Source organism: Pleurodeles waltl, chromosome 3_1 (assembly GCF_031143425.1).
Source record: "Pleurodeles waltl isolate 20211129_DDA chromosome 3_1, aPleWal1.hap1.20221129, whole genome shotgun sequence".
Taxonomy (NCBI): Eukaryota; Metazoa; Chordata; class Amphibia; order Caudata; family Salamandridae; genus Pleurodeles; species Pleurodeles waltl.
The window spans coordinates 809,157,442-809,177,184 of record NC_090440.1 but is presented as its reverse complement, the minus strand read 5'-3'; the positions used below and the strand labels follow the sequence as shown (position 1 = coordinate 809,177,184).

Genomic DNA, 19,743 nt, shown 5'->3' with positions numbered 1-19,743 from the left:
TAGTCAATGGGAAAGATAGACTATCCAGCAGTGAAAAGCAACTTTAAGAGTTTTTCACTGCAAGGACATGCAAACATTAAACCCACATGTCCTACTTTTTAGATACAATGCACCTGCCTTATGGCCTCTTTTTGGAATGGCTTATATATGTTAAAAGGAAGGGTTGGAGCTGGCAAAAGGTAGTGCACTTAAAAACTGCACTAAGGGCTGGAGCAGCAGGCCTGAGACATAATTTAACTAAAATGTGCCATGAGGGTAGGCTACTTTTGGCATGTTTGAAGGAGAGAGCTCAAGCACTTTAGCACTTTAGCACTAATAGCAGTGGTAAAATGCAGACAAAAACAAATTTAGCAAAACAGGAGGGGTGAAGGCAAAATGTTTGGAGGAATACCATGCCAAGGACGTGAGGTTTAACCATAGTCCTCTGCCATGGGCAGAACGCAAGGAGGAGGCCAAGGCCTTGTCTGGCCTGAAAGACTTCAGAGGCAGGGTCTCAAGGACTCCCAAGCTTCTAAGGAATGTTAGTGCTATCCAGATACCGTCTGCATAGATCTGGGTTTTGCTACTTAAACACTTTCCAAATAGCCAGTTGACTTTAATCATTTAAGTTATTTAGGGAATGATTGATTTTCTTTGGAATTAGGATTACAATGAAAAATAGACAGGTTTAACAGAAGAATGTCAGGCCCCTAAGAAACACATATCACTGCAGGCTAGATACAGAAGCACATAGATCAGTGGTTCCCAACCTGTGGTCCGGTGACCCCTGGGGGTCCGCAAAGCCTCCTCAGGGGGTCCGCAGCTGCTTAGAAAATGTAACAGATTAGGTCCCCAGCTTTGAGTAATGACTCGTTGGGGGGACCCAGATTCCAATAATGGTTAAGTGGGGGTCCCCGGTTTCCTGTTCTGATAATGTGGGGGTCCACAGAAGTCAAAAGGTTGGGAACCACTGACATAGATCATAGATTTTCTATTGTGCATAGAAAGCAGTGAGCAACAGATTAGCATGCAGATTCTGCTAAATTTATTTCCAAAGCACCAATTTCAAATGTGAGCAGTTTGTCATGTACGAGCCACAGTAAATCTACTTTCTTCCACACAGAATTAATGAGTTGAATGGATCTTTGTTAGGAATCCATCATGCTGATGGGGCTCAGACCAAATTAAAATCAATGCATTTCTGCCTAATTGTGCTCCACCAATCCATTTGAGTAAAGATAAATGGTAAAATAATAACTTAATGAGTATATTTAATGTCCAAAAAAGTGAAATTCAGATTTAATCAGCCTCCCCAAAGCAGTAAAACAAAAGTAAATATCAAAATAGATTGGAGCTTATCCAGAAAAAATAAAACAGGAGAAAAGTACTGGTGTACGTGATACAAGATTACTTGAGAAAAATGTATTTAAAGTGTAATAAGTTGTGATTCAAAGAACAATATGGGGTCAATAACATGCAAACCATGTATTACAAGTCAACTCTTTTTGTGATAAATCATTCCATTGTGTAGAGCAGAATATTAATGGACGTGGATTCAAAAGTTAGTTTAAAGATAAGAAGCGGAAGCATCACAGACATTTTTTGTCTCCAATGTCATCCATCCTCGGGGCCATCCTCAGCACTCTTTTGGCTAGAGAACATTTTTCATTGATTGCTATTGACAATTAACAGATTCTCACAGTTGAGCTACATCAGCAATTTTAAGTATATTTAGTTGTAGGAATTTACGTGATATGGAAACTGCTTTGATAAGTACTTAATTGGGCTCTCCAGATGGACTCAATTGAAACAAAATGGTAAATACGCTTGAAAATGGCAGCAGTGGCCAATGCTGCAATTTTCAAGTGTATTTGCCATTTTTGTAAGGTCAAATTTGCAGATAAATCATAAAGCGAGCAGGCATACGAGTATATGCTGAGACATATGATATAAGTATAATTCACAAAGGTCTTAAAGATATTGAAAACAAAATTTAGATTTTCATATTGATAACATTTTTCTATACAAAATATTCTCTTCGCTTCCATCCCAAAGAAATTGGAGGATTTTCCCCACTTTCACTGTCTTCATATACTTTTAAACTTAAGTGAAGTGACCCGTGCCTAAGTAGTGGCTTCTGTAAATGAAAGTGCAATAAAAAATCCCATTTAAAGCTTCAACTTGTGGTATTGAAATAGGTTTTCTTGAAAAGCATTTTCCATGAAAAGAATAAAATAAAATATAATCCTGAGAGGCTCTCTTATGAGCAAGTTTTTGTTTTAATATGAGAAGGTTTGAGGGTAAAGTTGATCTTTTCAGATAGATGAGGGACATGTCCTAGTATTACCTTTTACCTCATTCTCTTTTCATGTTTAACTTTACACAAAATGGGATGCCAATTAAATAAAATCATAGGATGTGTTCTATTGTTAATACACTTTGTTTACAGGATCATGGGGGAGAGATGCACCACAGTTCCATGGGTGACTGTGATTAGCTAAGGATTACCGCCATTAGGCTAGGTCAACATTTAACCAGAGATGTACTTCATGTCCTATATGTCAACAAGTTGGCAACAAATATATATTGGTGCAAAGGCATTGTTCTAGAGTTGGGCAATGGGCATCATCCTATGAATACATTCAAGTTGCTATAAACTATCACTGCTATGCATTAGCCAACCAGCACAGTACCAGCGATGTCAATAGACATCATTCCATGGATGCCTACAGTTTGCCAAAAAGTACCGAAGTTGTGCAAGGGATGGCATTTTACCAGAGTAGGCAATGGACAACATTCCATGAATAACCATAAAATCCAAAGAATTGGCATATTTTATGATGACCAATATTTAGCTATAAATGTACAATGAGCACCAGCCCATCACACATAAACTTATAAACACACACACAAAATTGAGTTGTTTAAAATTAAGGTGGCCTATTGGCTTAAATCTTTGACAATATTGACCCAAGATCTATCCTCAGAGATTCTTTTTGTCAGAAGAGTGGCCTGGTTAGGCATTCCCAGAAACAAAACACTGGAGACAGGCATTGTGAAGTCTCTTTTACAATGCCTATATAGGCTGTATTCCTCTCAGTACACTATTAACACTTTGCCTGTAGGGTATTTAAATAAACAACTTTCACTTACCACAGCAAATGTTGATCATTCTGGGGCCCAAAGATCCCCTAATATTGAGACAGAAACAGTTTTAAGGTCTTACTCTTCCTGGACAGGCAGGATTGACTTATCATTAACACCATCTCCATGGTGTGTCCGAAGGCAAGGAAGGAAGCCATAGTTAATGTGACTGTTATAAGGGCCCCTCCCAGTAAGCCACCTACAATACTATTAAAATAAATATTAATATTAAAGTGCTCTTGTGAAATGTTGTGGGCATCTGATCAAAGTTCTCTAACCCGGACTGGCCAGCAAATATTAGTGATTATGATTTAAATTGTATGCAGGAAACCTGGTCAACCAATGCTTTTAGTTTAAATGGCTTTCATTCTGGTCACAGTTCAGATACGCCCTCAAATGAAAGCAGAGCTAAAAGTGACTTAGCAATTTTAGTCTCAGTCAAATTAACCAAAATTGTGCAAGGATATCATAGTACTGTTTTTTACCAAATGGTGCTTTTTTCAGATAGTTAAAAGTTAAGGGATAGCGCTGTCTTTTTGAAAGTAGTCAACTCATCTTTTTTGTTTGAACCTCAATGACCTATGATTGAATCCCTTATTCCAGGCCAGACATGCACCCAGCATTTTTTCAAACATTTTTGACCCACCTAGGTCTGTTACCCCAGCCCCCAGGAACCATTTCAATTTAGCCAGAGGATAGGCATGCAGGATGTTATACAAACAATCAAGATAAGCCCCTCAGGTAAAGCCCTGAGACCTTATAGAATCTCTTTGGACAAATATAAGGTGATTATTCCACTTTGAGATCCAGTGGTAACAAATGTTATGAAAGCAGCTATTGTTGGACACCTAGAGCTTCATTACGAGTTCGGCGGATAGGAAGACCCGTCCACTGAAATTCCGATGGGGAGGTTGATGCCATGCTGGCTAGCTCCCCACCGGACCCATTATGACTTTCCCGCTGGCTGACAGGTGGAAACCCAGTGAGAAAGTGGAGGCACGACTGTCGCTAGCTCATAATCAAGCCAGAACAATGCTGCTACCACAGGGGGCACCAGCATCCTTGTGATGTTCACTGTCTGCACAGTAGACAGTGAGAATTGCAAGAGTGCTGAGCGGGGGGGGGGCTACACTGCCCATACCAAGATCCTGGCCCCCTGCACCTGTTCTCCACCAACCTTTGCATGGTGGTGATACTGCCAAGAAAAGGCTGGCAGAGAACCAGGTGGTAATCAGCAGGACAGCACTGCATGCAGTGCCTACCTGGCTGATTTAGACCTCCGCCACCATCAGCCCATCGGGATCACCGATCCCAGTGATGACGGTGGTACCCTGGAGTCTGACCGCAAGGGTCATGATGTGGTGGTCAGACTGCCACAGCAGCGACGTTCCTGAACACCACCACGAGACTGGTGGTCTCTAGACCACCAGCCTCGTAATCAGTCCCCTAGTTACATCCTGGAAAGAGGTAATAGTTGTCCTGATTTTTTTTAAAGGAATCATGAATCCTCCTAGCTGTTACCACCGTATTTCTCTTTTGGATAGTTCATTTAAGATTATAGGTAGAGTCTTAGCCTCAAAAACAGAAACATGGGTGGTTAATTATCAGATTTTATCTAGAATACAATATAGCTTTTGTCCCGGTATAGGTACAGTATAACAATGTGTAAACCTTAAATTAATCTTAGTGAAATATGTCAAAGCCAGAGACGGTCGGTTCATTTAGCATTTATTGACCTCTCCTGTGCCTTTGACTTGGTCATCCGATCTAAACTATGGGCTATCCTGGAAAAAGAAGGGTTATATCAACCTTTATAGATCTTGTATGATGGATGCATCAGGATACTACGGCTAGCATTAGATGTGGGACTGATGGTGAACTCTCCTCTATAATACTAAGTACACTAGGAGTTTGACAGGGTTGTGTGTTGTCTCCTTTGCTTTTTTTTTACTATATGCACATGGTTTGGATAAGCATCCCTGTCAATCTGGGAAAGACATGCCCCAAATGAGAACTGCCCTGTCATAGTTCTGCTATGGTCCTCAAATTCTTTTAGACTCATTTATGTTTTTTATGAAGGATCTGGTTCTGAAAACAAACCTATCCAAGTTCTTTACTATAACTTTGGAACCAAAAAAACACTAACATGAAAAGTTCTCAATCGTGTGGGGTGGAGATAGCTTGAAAAGGTTAAATAATTGTATCTGAGCATTATTTTGGACTCCCACATGAATGGGGAGTTTTTACTCAAATCAAGTGCTCATCAACTCCAGGGAGCAACATAGTCTGTTTTTACCTTTACGAGGAAACTGGGTCAAAAATCAGTGAAAGAGGTTATTAATATTTAAAAAAATAAATGTTTGGCTATAGGGTATTATGGTGCAGGAATTTTGGTGTGTAAAGGAGCTGAGTTGCTCCAAAGGATACACAATAAGTTTCTGTGTAAATTAATAGCGGTTCCTAACTCAACCCCTGTGTTCTTAAGTCATTTTGAAACAGAGCTGGATTTCTTTTTCCTATGTTACTTTGGTTAAATAATTTGGAGCTTGTCAGAGGCAAGTTTTACCAGGGAGATTTTTTTCCGATTCTCTTGCATTGGATAATTATCTGGCTATCCCCTGACTCAGATTTGTTAAATCCATTTTTAATGTTTAGGGATTTGCAGAACTCCAAATGAGTAGTTAAAGCATTATTTTCTACCTGGCGGACCAAATCACGCCTAAGAGACTTTTGATCCCTGCAGTCTAGTGCAGCCTTTACCCTTTTAAAGTCAGCTCCTGGCCTTGAGACATATATATATAAGTATTTTCATGAACACAGAGTACAGATTTTACCTGACCAGATTTCGTTTTAACATCTTTCACTACTTAGTGGCCTTTCCAATTCAGGGATCTTGGTTTAATCCTCTCCCAAGCTGCCCTTGTGATAATGCCTCTAAACAAAGAATGGTGCACTGTATGTTTTTTTGCCCTCTGAATACATATACACGGTTATGCTTTTTACCCACTGTTCTTCAAGAAACCAATATTAAACATTACAAGCCATTCTTTGCCTTTTTGCATCAACTTGATTCTGTTCAATTATGCTATGCTGTTATTAATTTCATAAGATGTTCTTGCCACTCAGGAAGAGTTACAGGGCTTCATCTTGAGGGCATTTATTTCTCAGATGCTTTTTATATCTTTCTTATGTGACTGAATTGATGTTTTATTGTATTTGAAATGCATTTTAGTTATTTTGCTTGTATGGTTTTTATTGCTGAATAAAGATGCTGATGAATCTCTTTTTCCATACTTACCTTTGCTGATATCTGGAGCTTCATCCCAACTCGTGCTTGTGCTACAGGCTTCTTTCTTGACGGCTGTGGCCCCCCAACTGGCACTGCAAGGTGGAGGGAGGAACATACATGAGCTCTTAGGATCACCAAGGAATGCCTAGGGAATGGGAAGGAGTAAGTGGGACTGTTTTCCAGCAGGAGGAGGGGACACTTATGTACATGTTGGGCGAAGGGGACATTGGATGATCCTTGGGCGGTACGGGGGGTGAGGGCAATGATGGCCAACAGTTATGGTTTGGGTGGCTAGGAATGGAGCTGACAGGTTAGGCATACCTGCTGACTTGCGTCTGAGGAGGACAGGTGGACCATGGGCACACTTAGGAAGTATAGCTCCTGGAGAAAAGATAATCTACATAGAGATGCCACCTTCCCCTCTGGAGGAGGGATTCTGCCTTCAGGTTTCTTTTTCTTTTTTCTTTTAGCTAGAAAGGCTAGAAAATGGATGCTTTTTTACATCTGGTTTTAGCCAAGACTAGGGGTGTGTGGGGCGCTTCGCTGGCAGTGCTAACAAAGTTTTTGGAACTCCGCACTCTACTTGGAGCGTGGAGTAAGTCCACAAAAACTCTGCTAGCCCTGCCAGCGGAGCGGAGCACACCCGGAGTGTGCTGCAGCCCAGTATGGGCTGCACAGGCCAAGCGCACACAGTTTGCGCTTGCCCTGTGCAGTCCATAACAGGCAGCAGCGTGCACCAGAGCAGACCAGAGGGAGGCAGACACTGAGACTCGTCATCGTCAGATGACAAGGAGAGGAGGACCCCGGGAAGACTCAGGTAAGTCCTTCTCTTTGTTTATCATTGTTTGTTCACATTGGTGCACAAACAAGGACTGAAAGGGCAGCTTTCGCTGCCTATGGCCCTAGCTTGAATTCAGGCCAGGGCCATAGGCATCAAAAGAAAGCTGCTGTTTCAGGCCTCTAGTGCACCAGCCTGCCCCCTGCGCATGGCACACAGGACAGGACACTTCACAAGAGGCCTGAAACAGCAGCATTCACTACCAAGGCCATCTCCTGAATGTGCCTGATTTCTGAAGCGCTATGCAGGGTCTGGCCTAGCTGACCAGGCCTCACGCTACTTAGTGCTTCCAAGATCAAGGACATTCAGGACTCTGCAGGTCACGGACTCCAGCTCCACGGAATTCCACAGAGTTTTTTTTTCAACTCTGCGGAATCCCGCAGAGTCGGACTCTGTGAACTCCGCCCAGTCCAAGCCATGACCTTTTGATTATACTACATTTTTATGTACAATATACTTACATTCAGGGTCTTTCAGCGAGCCTTCTTCATCAATTGGTCTGTTATTGTATCATTCACATTTTTTCCACCGACTAGTGCATAGAACATAGAGCTATAGGTCAGCCCACTTCAGCAATTGGCTAACTTCGCTGTGAGTTTAGGCATTCTGTCCTTTCACATGGAGGACACTCACATTCAAAATAGTCCTTTTGCATGCTTGTGACTATCAGCATATTGTGTGCTTTTTGAGACCAAAAAATATTTTTGCTTTTATCGATTCTTTTAGATTGATGAGGGTCAATAGGCTTCCCCAACAATAATGTTTTGCAACAACTATGATGAAACAAGAATACCATTGACCAAGTTCACGGTTGAGCAGCCAATGTCAGCCCTACTGACTGTGCCAATACTTTTTTATTTATGTTATACAGGTAGAAAGTTATTTTTTCCACCTACATAACGAAAGGTTGTTAGTTTTCACACAGTGATATGCCCCATCTCCAGGAACGTCAACATGACACTTCGCCTCAAACTGATTTTGTGCAGTGCCACTGAAGAGAAACTTAAAAAGGGGGACCCATCTATTCTGTTTACTAGGATAGTTAAATGTCCATCAGTTGATGCATGTGTACTGGTGAAATAGAGTGAAAATTCCTCAGTGAACGAGAGGTGCATTGCCGAAGGCTATGCTTATGATGCCACAGAGTCATTTTTTGCAAATGCACACTTTGAGAGTATCCACAAATCAATACGTGTTATAGACATTCCAGCATGTTTGCCCATACCTTCAAATATATGTAGTTGAAAGTTATTTGGCTTCCACGTTTCTTGGTCCATTTTTTATTAATTTCCATAACAGAAACCACACTGTAAAAATAATTTATGGGCTTTGCATGTAACTTTTATTTCCTGTGTCTCTGTTCCTTTAGCTCTTCAGCAGTGATAGATGGAATTAATACCCTGGTTTAAGTACTTGGTTATTGTATTTGCTCTTGCTTTAAATAGCGTGTCTGAATTAAAAAACGACCAAAAATATATATATTTTTTTTTTTCTGAGAACCGGGTCTAAATGACTATGAATACGGTTCAGAATTAGGAAACGATTACATTCAGTGCCTATTTTTTTCAAGTCATAATATTTCCTGAGACACGGTCTACAATTGTATTTAAGGTCCTATAAATATTAAATATTGTTATTGTGTTTACAGATCAAATCTTATGGGGACGAAGTTTACAGTTTATGACAGTGGAGTAAATCCAATGAAAACATCAACATCGACGTTAGAAACCAGCAGTTTACGCCAGGAGCTAGCTGCTATTTGCTATGTAAGTAGTAACTAAAACTACACGATAAAGAAAAATTTATGTTGGAACATTTAAAAAAATAAGAAATCCTAGCAGCATATTTAAGAAAAGTGGTACTGCACACAGTGCAGCACCACTTTTCTTGCCCCCCTTTAGCGCCCCCCTAATGCCACAATCTATGCGCCGTATTTAAAATACGACGCACCATGGCGGTAGTTTTTGGAAAAGCATCAACATTTTTTATGCTAGTCCAGTGCTTTGCAGGATTAGCATCAAAAATTCTGATGCTAATCTTGAAAAACACCCAGAGGCCTATTGTAACCAATGGAAGCCTCCTTTTAACACTGCTCTGACCAGGCGTTAAAAGTGCCAAGAGAAATGGCGCAAGGAAATCTCTTGTGCCATTTTTTGGGCTCCCCCCCTAATAGGAGAATGCCCCCTTTGCATACATTAGGGTTGACGCAGGCATAATGTAGCGCAATGGGTTACAAAGTGGTGCAATGCATGAATTGCGCCACTTTGTAAATATAGAGTGCCATTTTTGGCCTTCTAACAGCACATTAGCGTCAGAAAATGACACTAATGCGGCATTCGACTGCCGCTAAGGGCTCTTAAATGTGTTGGCTGTAAAAAAGATCTAATATATATTACCTTCATGAACGGTTTTTTTACAGCCTATATATGGATTCAGATACAGCTATGTATTATGTGAAATTTCTAAACTGCAGTGCCTAAGTTTAGAACTCAGCGCAAATATTCACCCTTCCTGTACTCCCTTTTAGGTCTCCATACTTACAGCTTTAGCTATTTGGTAATACATTTTGCCTCTGCACACAGTCTACATAACACACAACACTAATTACACAATGTACACTTACATACACACAGATTCACAGAAATAATTTTTGTAAATCCTTCTTGAGCCATCGGTTTGTTTGAGTGAGCCTCTACAAGCACTTTCTCCATGGCTGTCCATCATGTTTTAGGCCAGCCCATGGCCTTTCGTGGATGTATAGATGTCATAAGTAGTACCCCCTCTCCTTGCAAAGGCTCACAGCGACAGCAGACACGGCAGCAAAACTTCATAAAGGCACTATTCATACCTTTGCATTGAAACACATTTGTGCTATGAATCTTCCATTGCTAAATTGTTTCGGACTCTTGTCTTTGGGAAACATAATTTCCAACAAAGAAATCGCACGCCACCAGCTGCGCAATCACGAGATCAGAAATCATGAGATGCCACCATCTCCTTTAGCCTGCATTTCTCTGCAACACTGATCTTCCCAGATATATGGTCAGTGGTGCACTTAGTGTGTGCCATCCTGTTACTACTGATGTGTCGGGTCACTTCAATCTCACTTACCCAGGATCAATTCAGAATGTCACGGTTCTTGTAGAGTGAAGTACAGTGTTACAGATAACACTGTACATATGAGGGCACTGCATGTGGTGCACTGAGCCGCTATTTTCCATACACCTTTATTTAGGCCACTGCCTTCTGAGGTCTGCTACTGGGAAGGTACTGCGAGCCCATGTCAGTACATTCAGCGAGACTGACTCCTTCTGGGCAGTACACAATAAGGCTTTCCTGTAATGCAAGTCTCATCCGTGGCTTTCTTAAAGCATCTCATGCTGCTCTGAGTCCTAACCTCCAAACTAGTAAAGCTGCTCTTTCTGTCCCTTTCTATTTGGCTGTCTCGTGTTCTTGTTCTCCCTCTATCTCTCTAGTATCTCTCTTGCTTTGAAGCACATTATTGTTATTGGAAAATTAGTACTTGATATAATGATTTTCTAAATGTACTTCTTAAACTTCTTGTGAATGATTGGTGGTAAGTCCCTCTATGATTTTTCTCTAGGCCCATCAGCCAGGCTTTGCTTCAGCCTTTTGGAAATTAACATTTTTGACAAAGACCTTGTAGGAATGAGTGCAGACATAATTTGATTACACAAAATGATGAATGGAATGCTTGAATTAATCTCAGACTGGTATTTACCGAGGCCACATCCCAGTCCATTGCTATTCTGTGCATCATGCCACCTCAGTTTGGATCCAGCCATATGCAAATCAGTCTTCATCCTGCTCCCATGGGAAAAGTACAACTTGAACTGCCAGACCACGTCCTCCTGAACTGGAATGCTAGCAACCAGGACTGGTTTTATCCTAGATAAGACTCATCAGCCCGGTATAGTTTGGTTCCAGTGACATAACGCGCACAAGACCCACATCTGGACATACTCATCCCACCAAGAGTGACTCACTGAAGTGTACGAAAAGGTGATGCCCAAAATGCTTGAACTCATTCCATCCACTGGTAATTACTCAGGCCGCATCCCTGTCCATAATATTTCGCACACTATGCCACCTCAGTTTGCACCCAGATATATGAAAGTTTCGACCCTGCTTCATTAGGAACAGTGCAGCTCGAACTGCTAGACCAGGTCCTCCCTGAGTTGGAAAACTAGCAACCCAGGACTGGTCTTTCCCTAGATAGGGCTTATCAGCCAGTATAGCTTGGCTCCAGTGACACAGTGTGCATGGGATTCAGGTCTGGGTATACAGTCTCAGGGTGATACACTAAAGTATACAGAAAAGTGGTAGATGTAACGCTTGAAGTAGTCTCAGCCACTGGTAATTACTGTGAGCTGCAGTCCATGAAACTCTTCTGTTTTTGCACAGGTCTGGAAAGTATTCAGAGGGTACTGTGGGTGTCATATTTATCTATGGCTCCAGACTGGTTGGGGGCAAAACCTGTCCACTCCCTAACCAATGAGGTAAAAGTTCCAAGGGGTACCAATACCCACTTTTGCACCATATTCTATGTGCCCTACTGCAAACAGTCCCACAGTGCCTCTCTCTACCTAACACAAAGAGAGTAGGACATATTTACTCATGTGTAAAGCTCCTGTGACCATCCTAGCTGTGTGGCCAGAGAAATGAATAACCCCTCTTTTGTGGTCATTCAGACTGGTTCTACTGCAGCTACTTTCCTCCTGCGATTGGTGCCTGGCTGACTAGAGGAACAAAGAAAGGGGACAGCTCAGGTCTTAGGTACATCTGCCTGTGAAAGGGTAGGCCTTTGAAGTTAATTAGGTTCCTGAGTACAGCCCAGTTAGTCTGCTTACCAGAGGAGAAGAACATCACCCCACACCAAAGTCATTTGCCTCCGCTTTGGAAGCGAGCTTACACCACACCAAAATGGCTATCCGGCTCCTGGGTAGCAGCTGCAGCTCATGCAATTGGCCTATAGAAGCTTTAGACAGGTAAAGGGTACCTTTTCTTAAAGTACCTTTCCCAAAATATATGTTAGATTACTTATTCACTGAACTTAGATGTAATAAATATTTCAAAAAGTCCAAACATGAACCTTGTAGCCGTTTCCTAGCTGGATATAGCCATATTAGATGTATTATTGTATCCCAATGCTTTCCCGTGGAACAAACAACTCTGCTGCAGTAAGAATAGCTTTTAGAACCTTTTCACTGCAATGACAAGTTACACAATACTATTCTTCATGCCCTACTTTTAAATACCATGCATCCTGCCTCACGGGCAGTAAGGCCTACTTTGTGGTGACAATATTTAAAAGGACGGTTTAAGCCTATCAAAAGGAGTTATTTTGATGGGTTGAATTTGAAGTTAAGACCTGCACAGCCAGCCTGCACATGATAGGCCTGCAGTCATGCTTGCAAATTCACTGTAGTGGATAGCACAATGGATGATACAGTTCACTTGTAACATTTAACTTATAGGCGGAACACATGCACTTACCCCTGGTTAGCAGGGGTAAAGTGCACAGAGTTCTACAACGAACAATACAGTCAAGACAAAAATCTGGGGGCACACTCTGCAAAAGATGGTCATTTCCAATATGAAATTAGTACAAATAGAAAAGACTAGGCTTCCCTTGCACTTTCATTAAAATGGAGTTGGATATTTCACAACTCCTCCTGTAGTACTACTTCAAGTTCTCATAAATGCTTTTGTGAATCCGAAGAAGAATGTTTTGAACCAAGAGAAAGAGGAACATTCTATAAAATGATTACTGAAATGTGGTATTTTACAGTTGATTTAGTAAGAATAGTTTGTTTCAGAGGATTTCCGCAGACAAATCTATTACTCATTATCCAATGTGCTCGTAGAACCATTGCTATTTTTCCAGAATGGGGACTGCATGTAAATTCTTTAATAAGAGCGTATATTATGCTCCTATTGTTAAGCTATCTGTTGCAAAGCGCTGAGATTTCTGTAGCCCCAGTCGGTCCAATATTGTGTTCTTTTTATTATGGAATTTTCTTGGAATCAAAACGTAAATTTACTTCTTGAAGCAGTGTTTTTGATGAGTTTGTGTAGAATAGTTTCATATTATGTTTGTCAGAACTTGGATTTTCAAGTACTCGTTTAGAACGGCCACCTGTTCACTTTCCTGTTCCCAACTAGGAGGAGGGCTTGGTTATTAACTTATCATCAGACGGCATACAGCTTGTGAAGGTGCACACTATTCTCCTTCCCCCTACCCTCAATGAAAACCACAGGAGAAGTGTGCTCCCCTACCCGCTTATCCATTCAGCACTATGAGGTTGTTCTCAGGAGTCTAAGCCACACCTCAACACAGCCATATGGCATGGTCCAGACATGAATACCCACCTGAAACAAGAAAACATATTTAAAATAGTGGTTTTAAAGAACTGTGACAATAACTATGCTAAAATCTGAATGGGGTGCTGCTCACTTTAAACAAAGCATTTTGACTCAAACACATCTGGAGCCTATAGTCTAGTGAGAACTAGAGCAACTAAAGCAAATGATGCTATCCTCATATTTCACGAAGAAACTTAAATATCCTACTGTTAAGGATTGTTGTTTTCTCGATCACTATGTGCCAACCCATCTGCTCTGCCAAATGGTGCGTTGATTCCAAGATTTGAACTCCACTTACAGCAAGAGCACATTGAAGGATTATGGGAGATCCATCTTCACATTTTTAATTACTCACAGTCCCCTCTGCAACCCTGCTTTCTCCAAAATCATTTACCAAACCACTGGTATTCTTTCTGGCAGTCGGTGCTTGAAAAAGTTATCCATTGGGATCTGTGCAACACCTTAAAAAGTAATCACACTTCACAGCTACAAATATAGTGAAAGGTGACACAGCCTGCAGTTATGGTCATATGCTTTGCACCTCAATTAGTGACTGGCATATAATTGTGGTGTTTCACCCTTCAGACGTCTGTAATGTCATTCAGGGCTCGACTGGGAGCCAAAAGCAGCCCTGACAAAATTGTTCAAACCAGCCCTGCTCCCTTCCTCCTCTCCAATCTCTTTATGTCTCTCTCTTTGGTCTTTCCTCTCTCTCTTTCCTCTGTGCCTCCTAGAGCATCCTCTTTGCCAGCTGTATTTAATCATGGGAGATGGAGAAAGTGGCAGAGACACCAACTGTAGAAAACCAGCCTCCAATGGCTCCAGCCCACTGGGAAATGCCCCAAAGCATTAGTAGGCCATACAGCCCTGATGTCCTTCCCTACACAATAACGATTTGGTTGTGCAAGTCATATACAACCTTGCAGGAAAACTTCGATTTAAAATTTGCGATGAGTGGATCAGCATTTGCCATCAGGTTCATGAAAATGCCTTCTATATCTTGGCACATAGCTATGGTCTACTTAAAGCCTGTTTGTCAATTTCCATCGAAAAGAGAAACTTTCAAGTTTCTGGTCTTTATCACAAGATTAACTAGATGTACTAATATCTTTAATGTGATTGTTAGACCTGACATTCTTGAGGTGGTATTCCCCCAGAAGGTATGGCCTCTGCCTCTGACAGCCGAGTGTACTCGTCCAGAACTCCAGGTGAAAATCGAGAAATTTGAACTCCTCGCAACCACAAAAGCAGGCTATTCATGCCAAAGTACAATCATCCACGATGCTCACTATTGCAGATCTTCAGTGAAGACTGCTCTTTGTGTCAGCCATGACAACCTGTGTCAAGAGCAACAGCCCATGTCAACTGGCAATGCAAAGTTCCAGCGATGACTGGCTCTTCTTGCTACAAAAGCGACCATCTGTGATGCCTGACCTGCACCTCGTACCGACAACTGCCTCCTTTCAGCCCCTGTGAAACTCCACTACAAACTCCTCACATGGATAGGACTTGAGACAGTAAACTCTTCAGTGGTACAAACCGAGTCCCTCTTTCCGACCTGGGATCCATCATGCTCGGCCTGAATCTGTGACTTTACCTGTGTCCAGACTACTATATAATCACAAGTGGCATTTTGACCTTCATAATGCTATTCTAAGCTGAAACCTTAAAAATTGATAGGTCCGGTTTAATTGACTCGATTCATGTTTATTTGGTGTCATCAAAATGTACTCTATTTTTCTAAATTGGTTTAGGGTTTTGTTTGGGTCGTATTTTCACTTTATTGCTGTTGATTTGCTGCACCAATACTTTACACATTGCGTCTAAGTTAAGTTTGACTGCTTTTGTGCCAAGCTACCACAGTGTTATGCAAAGGTTTACTGACCAGTGTTTCACTCTGACAAGAATGAAGTTTATTACTTAAGTGGGGCTCTCACCCCCCTCAACTAAAAACCCAATGTCTTGCAGTATTGAAACCAGTTCAGTCTACTGCTTTTTCTGGTGTCTGTTTCTTGTAGGTTGCAGGTCATTCAAACATTCACAACTTTGTCAGATATTCTACTCAGCATTGTTGTTTTGTGCTACAATTCTGTACTTCCTTTCCCTTTGCTTGCCTAGAAATGGGTTGGTAATTTCTGTGTTCCTCCCCATCTCTTCTAAAGAGTAGCCTTCTACTTGGTTTGGAAGGGTATTTTCCTTACTTCCTTACATCAGTCTTTGTTCTGACTCGTGAAGCCTGATTCCAACACGAGTTATTATTTAACTCCCACATACATATTTGTTGATACTACCTCAGACTGCAGGTGGGGAAACATGCTATTAAGCTAAAAAGTTGAATTTAGCTGAACTAGCTTGCTCTCCTGAGTCATTCAAATACCAAGCATTTTCACAAAAGCACATGTGGCCTGGTACTCAGATTTTGACAAAGATGTTGGGATCAAAGATGTACATGATGGAATGCCTCAACAAAATACATTCCTAAATTAGTACAATGTATTAAACAGAATGTGACAAATGTAAGGAATGATACTGTAAAAGTTGAGTTAATCATCGAATTCGGGGATAGGATCCAAGGAGAGCAGTTTAATATACAGGCTTAAGGCCTTAGAGTTTGGTGGTAAAAGAAAATCTTCAAGTGGTGGAAAATGTGAAATTCTACCCCTGGACAGTCTTCAAGATGAAAAATACTTGGGATATAGCTATCATTAGTGTAGCAGGGACAAGGGGCCAGGTGGTGTTTGAGAATCTCTGAACCCAGTTACATTTATCTTTTACTACCCAATTTGTAGTTAGGAGGGCCCATTTTTCTTTCTTGCATTCTGGTTATGGCACCTGTTAGAAAGGAAGTTGTTAGTAGAGGTGGATGGCAGTCCACCACAAGTAATAAAGTCACTATCCTGTTAGGTCCAGGCAAAGATTTTAATTATTTACATCTGAGCTCAACTCCTTTTAGTTATGGCACAGCACACACAGGCTTAAAGTAGAGAAAACATGTAAATCATTTAAAATCACCAAAATAGTTGAAAAGTCAACATAATAATAATGCCATTCGAATCTTGTAAAAATAATGAAAACTTTAAAAGGCACAATGACGTTACATCTATCAGTAATCACTATATGCAGGTGACCAGGACCTAGGAGTGATTTCTGGTCAACCGCGATGGTTCACAAGTCAGATACGCCAAGCAGGGTCATCCTGATCCAGGACATAGTCTCTGAAATGGAAGTTGAAATCTTCCAGTGAGGCAAGGTTGAAGACTGTATCCAAAGAAGTCCTTTCAAAGCTGGATAGCTGTTGAATGATGTTCCACAGAAGCTGTTGGTTTTGGTAGAAAAAGTCCAAGTGCGAAAAGTTCACATTTCGCACAAAGGGAAGATTTTTAATTGGTTGGATACTTTTCACACCTTCACCTGGGCAAGATTCCTACATTCGGACTTAGGGACTGATTTAGAGTTTGGTGGAGGGGTTACTCCTTCACAAATGTGATGGATATCCCATCTGCCGTATTACGATTCTCATAGGATATAATGGGATTGTAACATGCCAGAAGGGATATCTGTCACGTTTGTTACAGAGTAACCCCCTCTGCCAAACTCTAAATCAGGCCCTTAGCCAATTTTGGAGCTTAGAATCCTCCAGTGGGGCAAGGCTGAAGGCTGAAGGTCACCAAAGTCAGATAGGCCTGCCGCAAGGGTTCACTGGACAGGTTTTTTGAGCAGCAAAAATATCTGAGCATTACAAACTTAATTTTCTTGTCCAGAGGCTGGGCTTTTGGTAGATCAACTTGGGAGGCTGGTCCTGGTTCTCTTAATGTCTGAAAATAATTTTCAGAGATTTTAGAATAAGTTGTTCTGAACACCACTAAGGCTCTCACGATCTCAGGGACATCACGTAGGTGGTCTGGACTCACTATAGTAGTAGCCACCAGTAGGGTCCAGTACTTTTCCAGCTGCAACTAGTCAGTGGTTACTGGTGAAGTCAGGAAAAAGGTTGCTTACTGTTTCCCTGTAGCCACACAGAAGGTCACCCAACTGACCTTGAAGTCCACTTCTTTGTCCAGGTACAAGAAGTAGGAACAGGTCCAACACTTCAGATCTCCTCACAGGTCTCTAGCAGCCGGTGCATTCCTTCTCTGTTCTTCCACAGGTCAATTAATTATTTTGAGGAACTCGGAGTGAGATGCCAGCTTTGTAGGTTTCACTAACCAGTGGATGGGGGTGACTATTGGACACAACCTAACCAATGGGGAAAAGGTTCTCAAGTCAGTGCTACCTAGTTTTGCAGCACATTCTGTTTGTTATATTGCAAACCGGCGTTGAATGCACTTCTCTAGGGGAATCCAAGATGGCAGAGAACTTCTGCCCTTAGAGGGAGCTTGTGTGCAAGGCAGGGATGTTTTTAAGGAAACGAGCACCCCAAGTTACAGCAAACTGGTTCTGGGAAGGGCACCCTCTCCCGTGGGCAGGTGCCCATTTGGCTATTCTGAGCCTAAAGAACAATGGCTCCTCCTTCCTCAGGATGCCTTTTACATTTAACCATGAATGGTCAAGTTTCACCTCTGCCCCTTACAAGTTAATAAAGTGCCTAGAAACGCCCCTCCTGCTCTTCCTTTTTTTACAGTGATTACCTGCCACACACCTACAACATCCTGTCACCAGGTCTAAAGCATTGCCCTGCTCTGGAAGCAGTTTGCACCTCTGTTAAGGTCAGCCACGGCCAGGACAGTGGTTGACCCGGTAATGCATATTAGCTTCCAAGACATTCAAGTAGGGAAAATAACTTTTTGAAAGTAACTTTCCCTAAATATTTATTAACCATCTAACTTTACTATTCGATTTCATTTTTATTCAATATTAAAATAGATGTTGAATCAAATCTGTAGCTGGCCACAAACCCATTAGCAAAATTGATACTTTGATGTCAATCAACCAAACAGTTTTTATAAAGTGCAACTACTCACCCATGAGGGTCTCCAGGCACTGGTGGTGGGTCTGTGCCTCATTCAAAGAGCCATGTCTTGAGGTGCTTCCTGAAGATGGTGAGTGATTGCCTTTGTCTGAGGTGCGTCGGCAGGTTGTTCTAGCTCTAGCTGTGGGGTAGGCGAAAGATCTTCCTCCAGCGGTAGTTTTACGGATGCATGGGATGGTGGCTAGTGCCAGATGGGTGGAGCGGAGGGGTCGGGCGGGGTTATGGAAAGAGATGCAATGATTCAGGTAGGCTGGTACGATGTTGTGAAGGGCCTTGTAGTTGTGGATGAGTAGTCTGAAGTTGATTCGCTTCTCCACTGGGAGCCCATGGAGGATCCTCAGGTGTTGGGAGATATGTTCCTGGAGGGGGAGGTTCAGGGCGAGTCTGGCGGTGGCGTTTTGGATGAGTTCAGCTTGAGGCAGCTCTCTCTCATCCAGGCGGCAATGGCTTCCACTCAGGTGTGAAAGTTCCTCTTAGCTTTGTCCGGGTCTTCAGTAAAGGATATGATGAGTTGTGTGTCATCGACGTATGACGCGATGTTCAATCTTTGGCCTCTGACAAGGCTGCAAGCGGGCCATGTAGATCTTAAAGAGCGTTGGGCTCAGGGAGGATCCCTGAGGAACTCCGCAGCTGACTTCTGTTAGTTTGGAAGTGACGGGTAGGAGCCTGATTCTCTGTGTTTTTCCAGAGAGGAAGGAGTGAATCCATTGCAGGGCTTTTCTGCTGATTCCTGCATTGTGGAGTCTGGTGCATAAGGCGCTGTGTGATACCATGTTGAAGGCTGCTGAGAGGTCAAGGAGTATGAGTGATGTGGTGTGGCCATGGATGATGAGTGTGCCAATGTCATTGGGGGCTGTGAAAAGAGCTGTCTCCGTGCTGTGGTTGCTGTGGAAGCCAGGCTGAGAGGTATCCAGAGAGTTGTTGTCTTCGATAAATTGTCGCAGCTGTGAGTTGATAGATTTTTCCAGGAAGGGTAGTAACGAGATTGGCTGGAAATTCTTTAGCTCTGATGGGTCGGCCATGGGTTTCTTCAGGAGGGGGCGGACTTCTACGTGTTTCCAACCTTCGGGAAAGAGTGTGTGTTGAAAGAGCAATTCAGCGTCTTGCTGACTTTGGAGGCGATGGATGCTCTGGCTC

General features: G+C 42.1%; 1 protein-coding gene and 1 long non-coding RNA gene across 4 annotated transcripts in view; one reads left to right on the top strand and one right to left on the bottom strand.

Annotated features, from left to right (window-relative positions):
• The window catches only part of LOC138284649 (uncharacterized), a 182,320-nt gene that overhangs the window by 8,370 nt on the left and 154,207 nt on the right, over positions 1-19,743 (bottom strand). The window lies entirely within an intron of this gene.
• TUB (TUB bipartite transcription factor) overlaps positions 1-19,743 on the top strand; it is a 1,298,762-nt gene that overhangs the window by 1,228,133 nt on the left and 50,886 nt on the right. For all 3 annotated transcript variants that reach the window (XM_069223684.1, XM_069223685.1, XM_069223686.1), the window contains one exon: positions 8,899-9,016. In XM_069223684.1, coding sequence (XP_069079785.1) covers positions 8,899-9,016 — 118 coding nt within the window. The remainder of the gene's footprint in view (positions 1-8,898; positions 9,017-19,743) is intronic.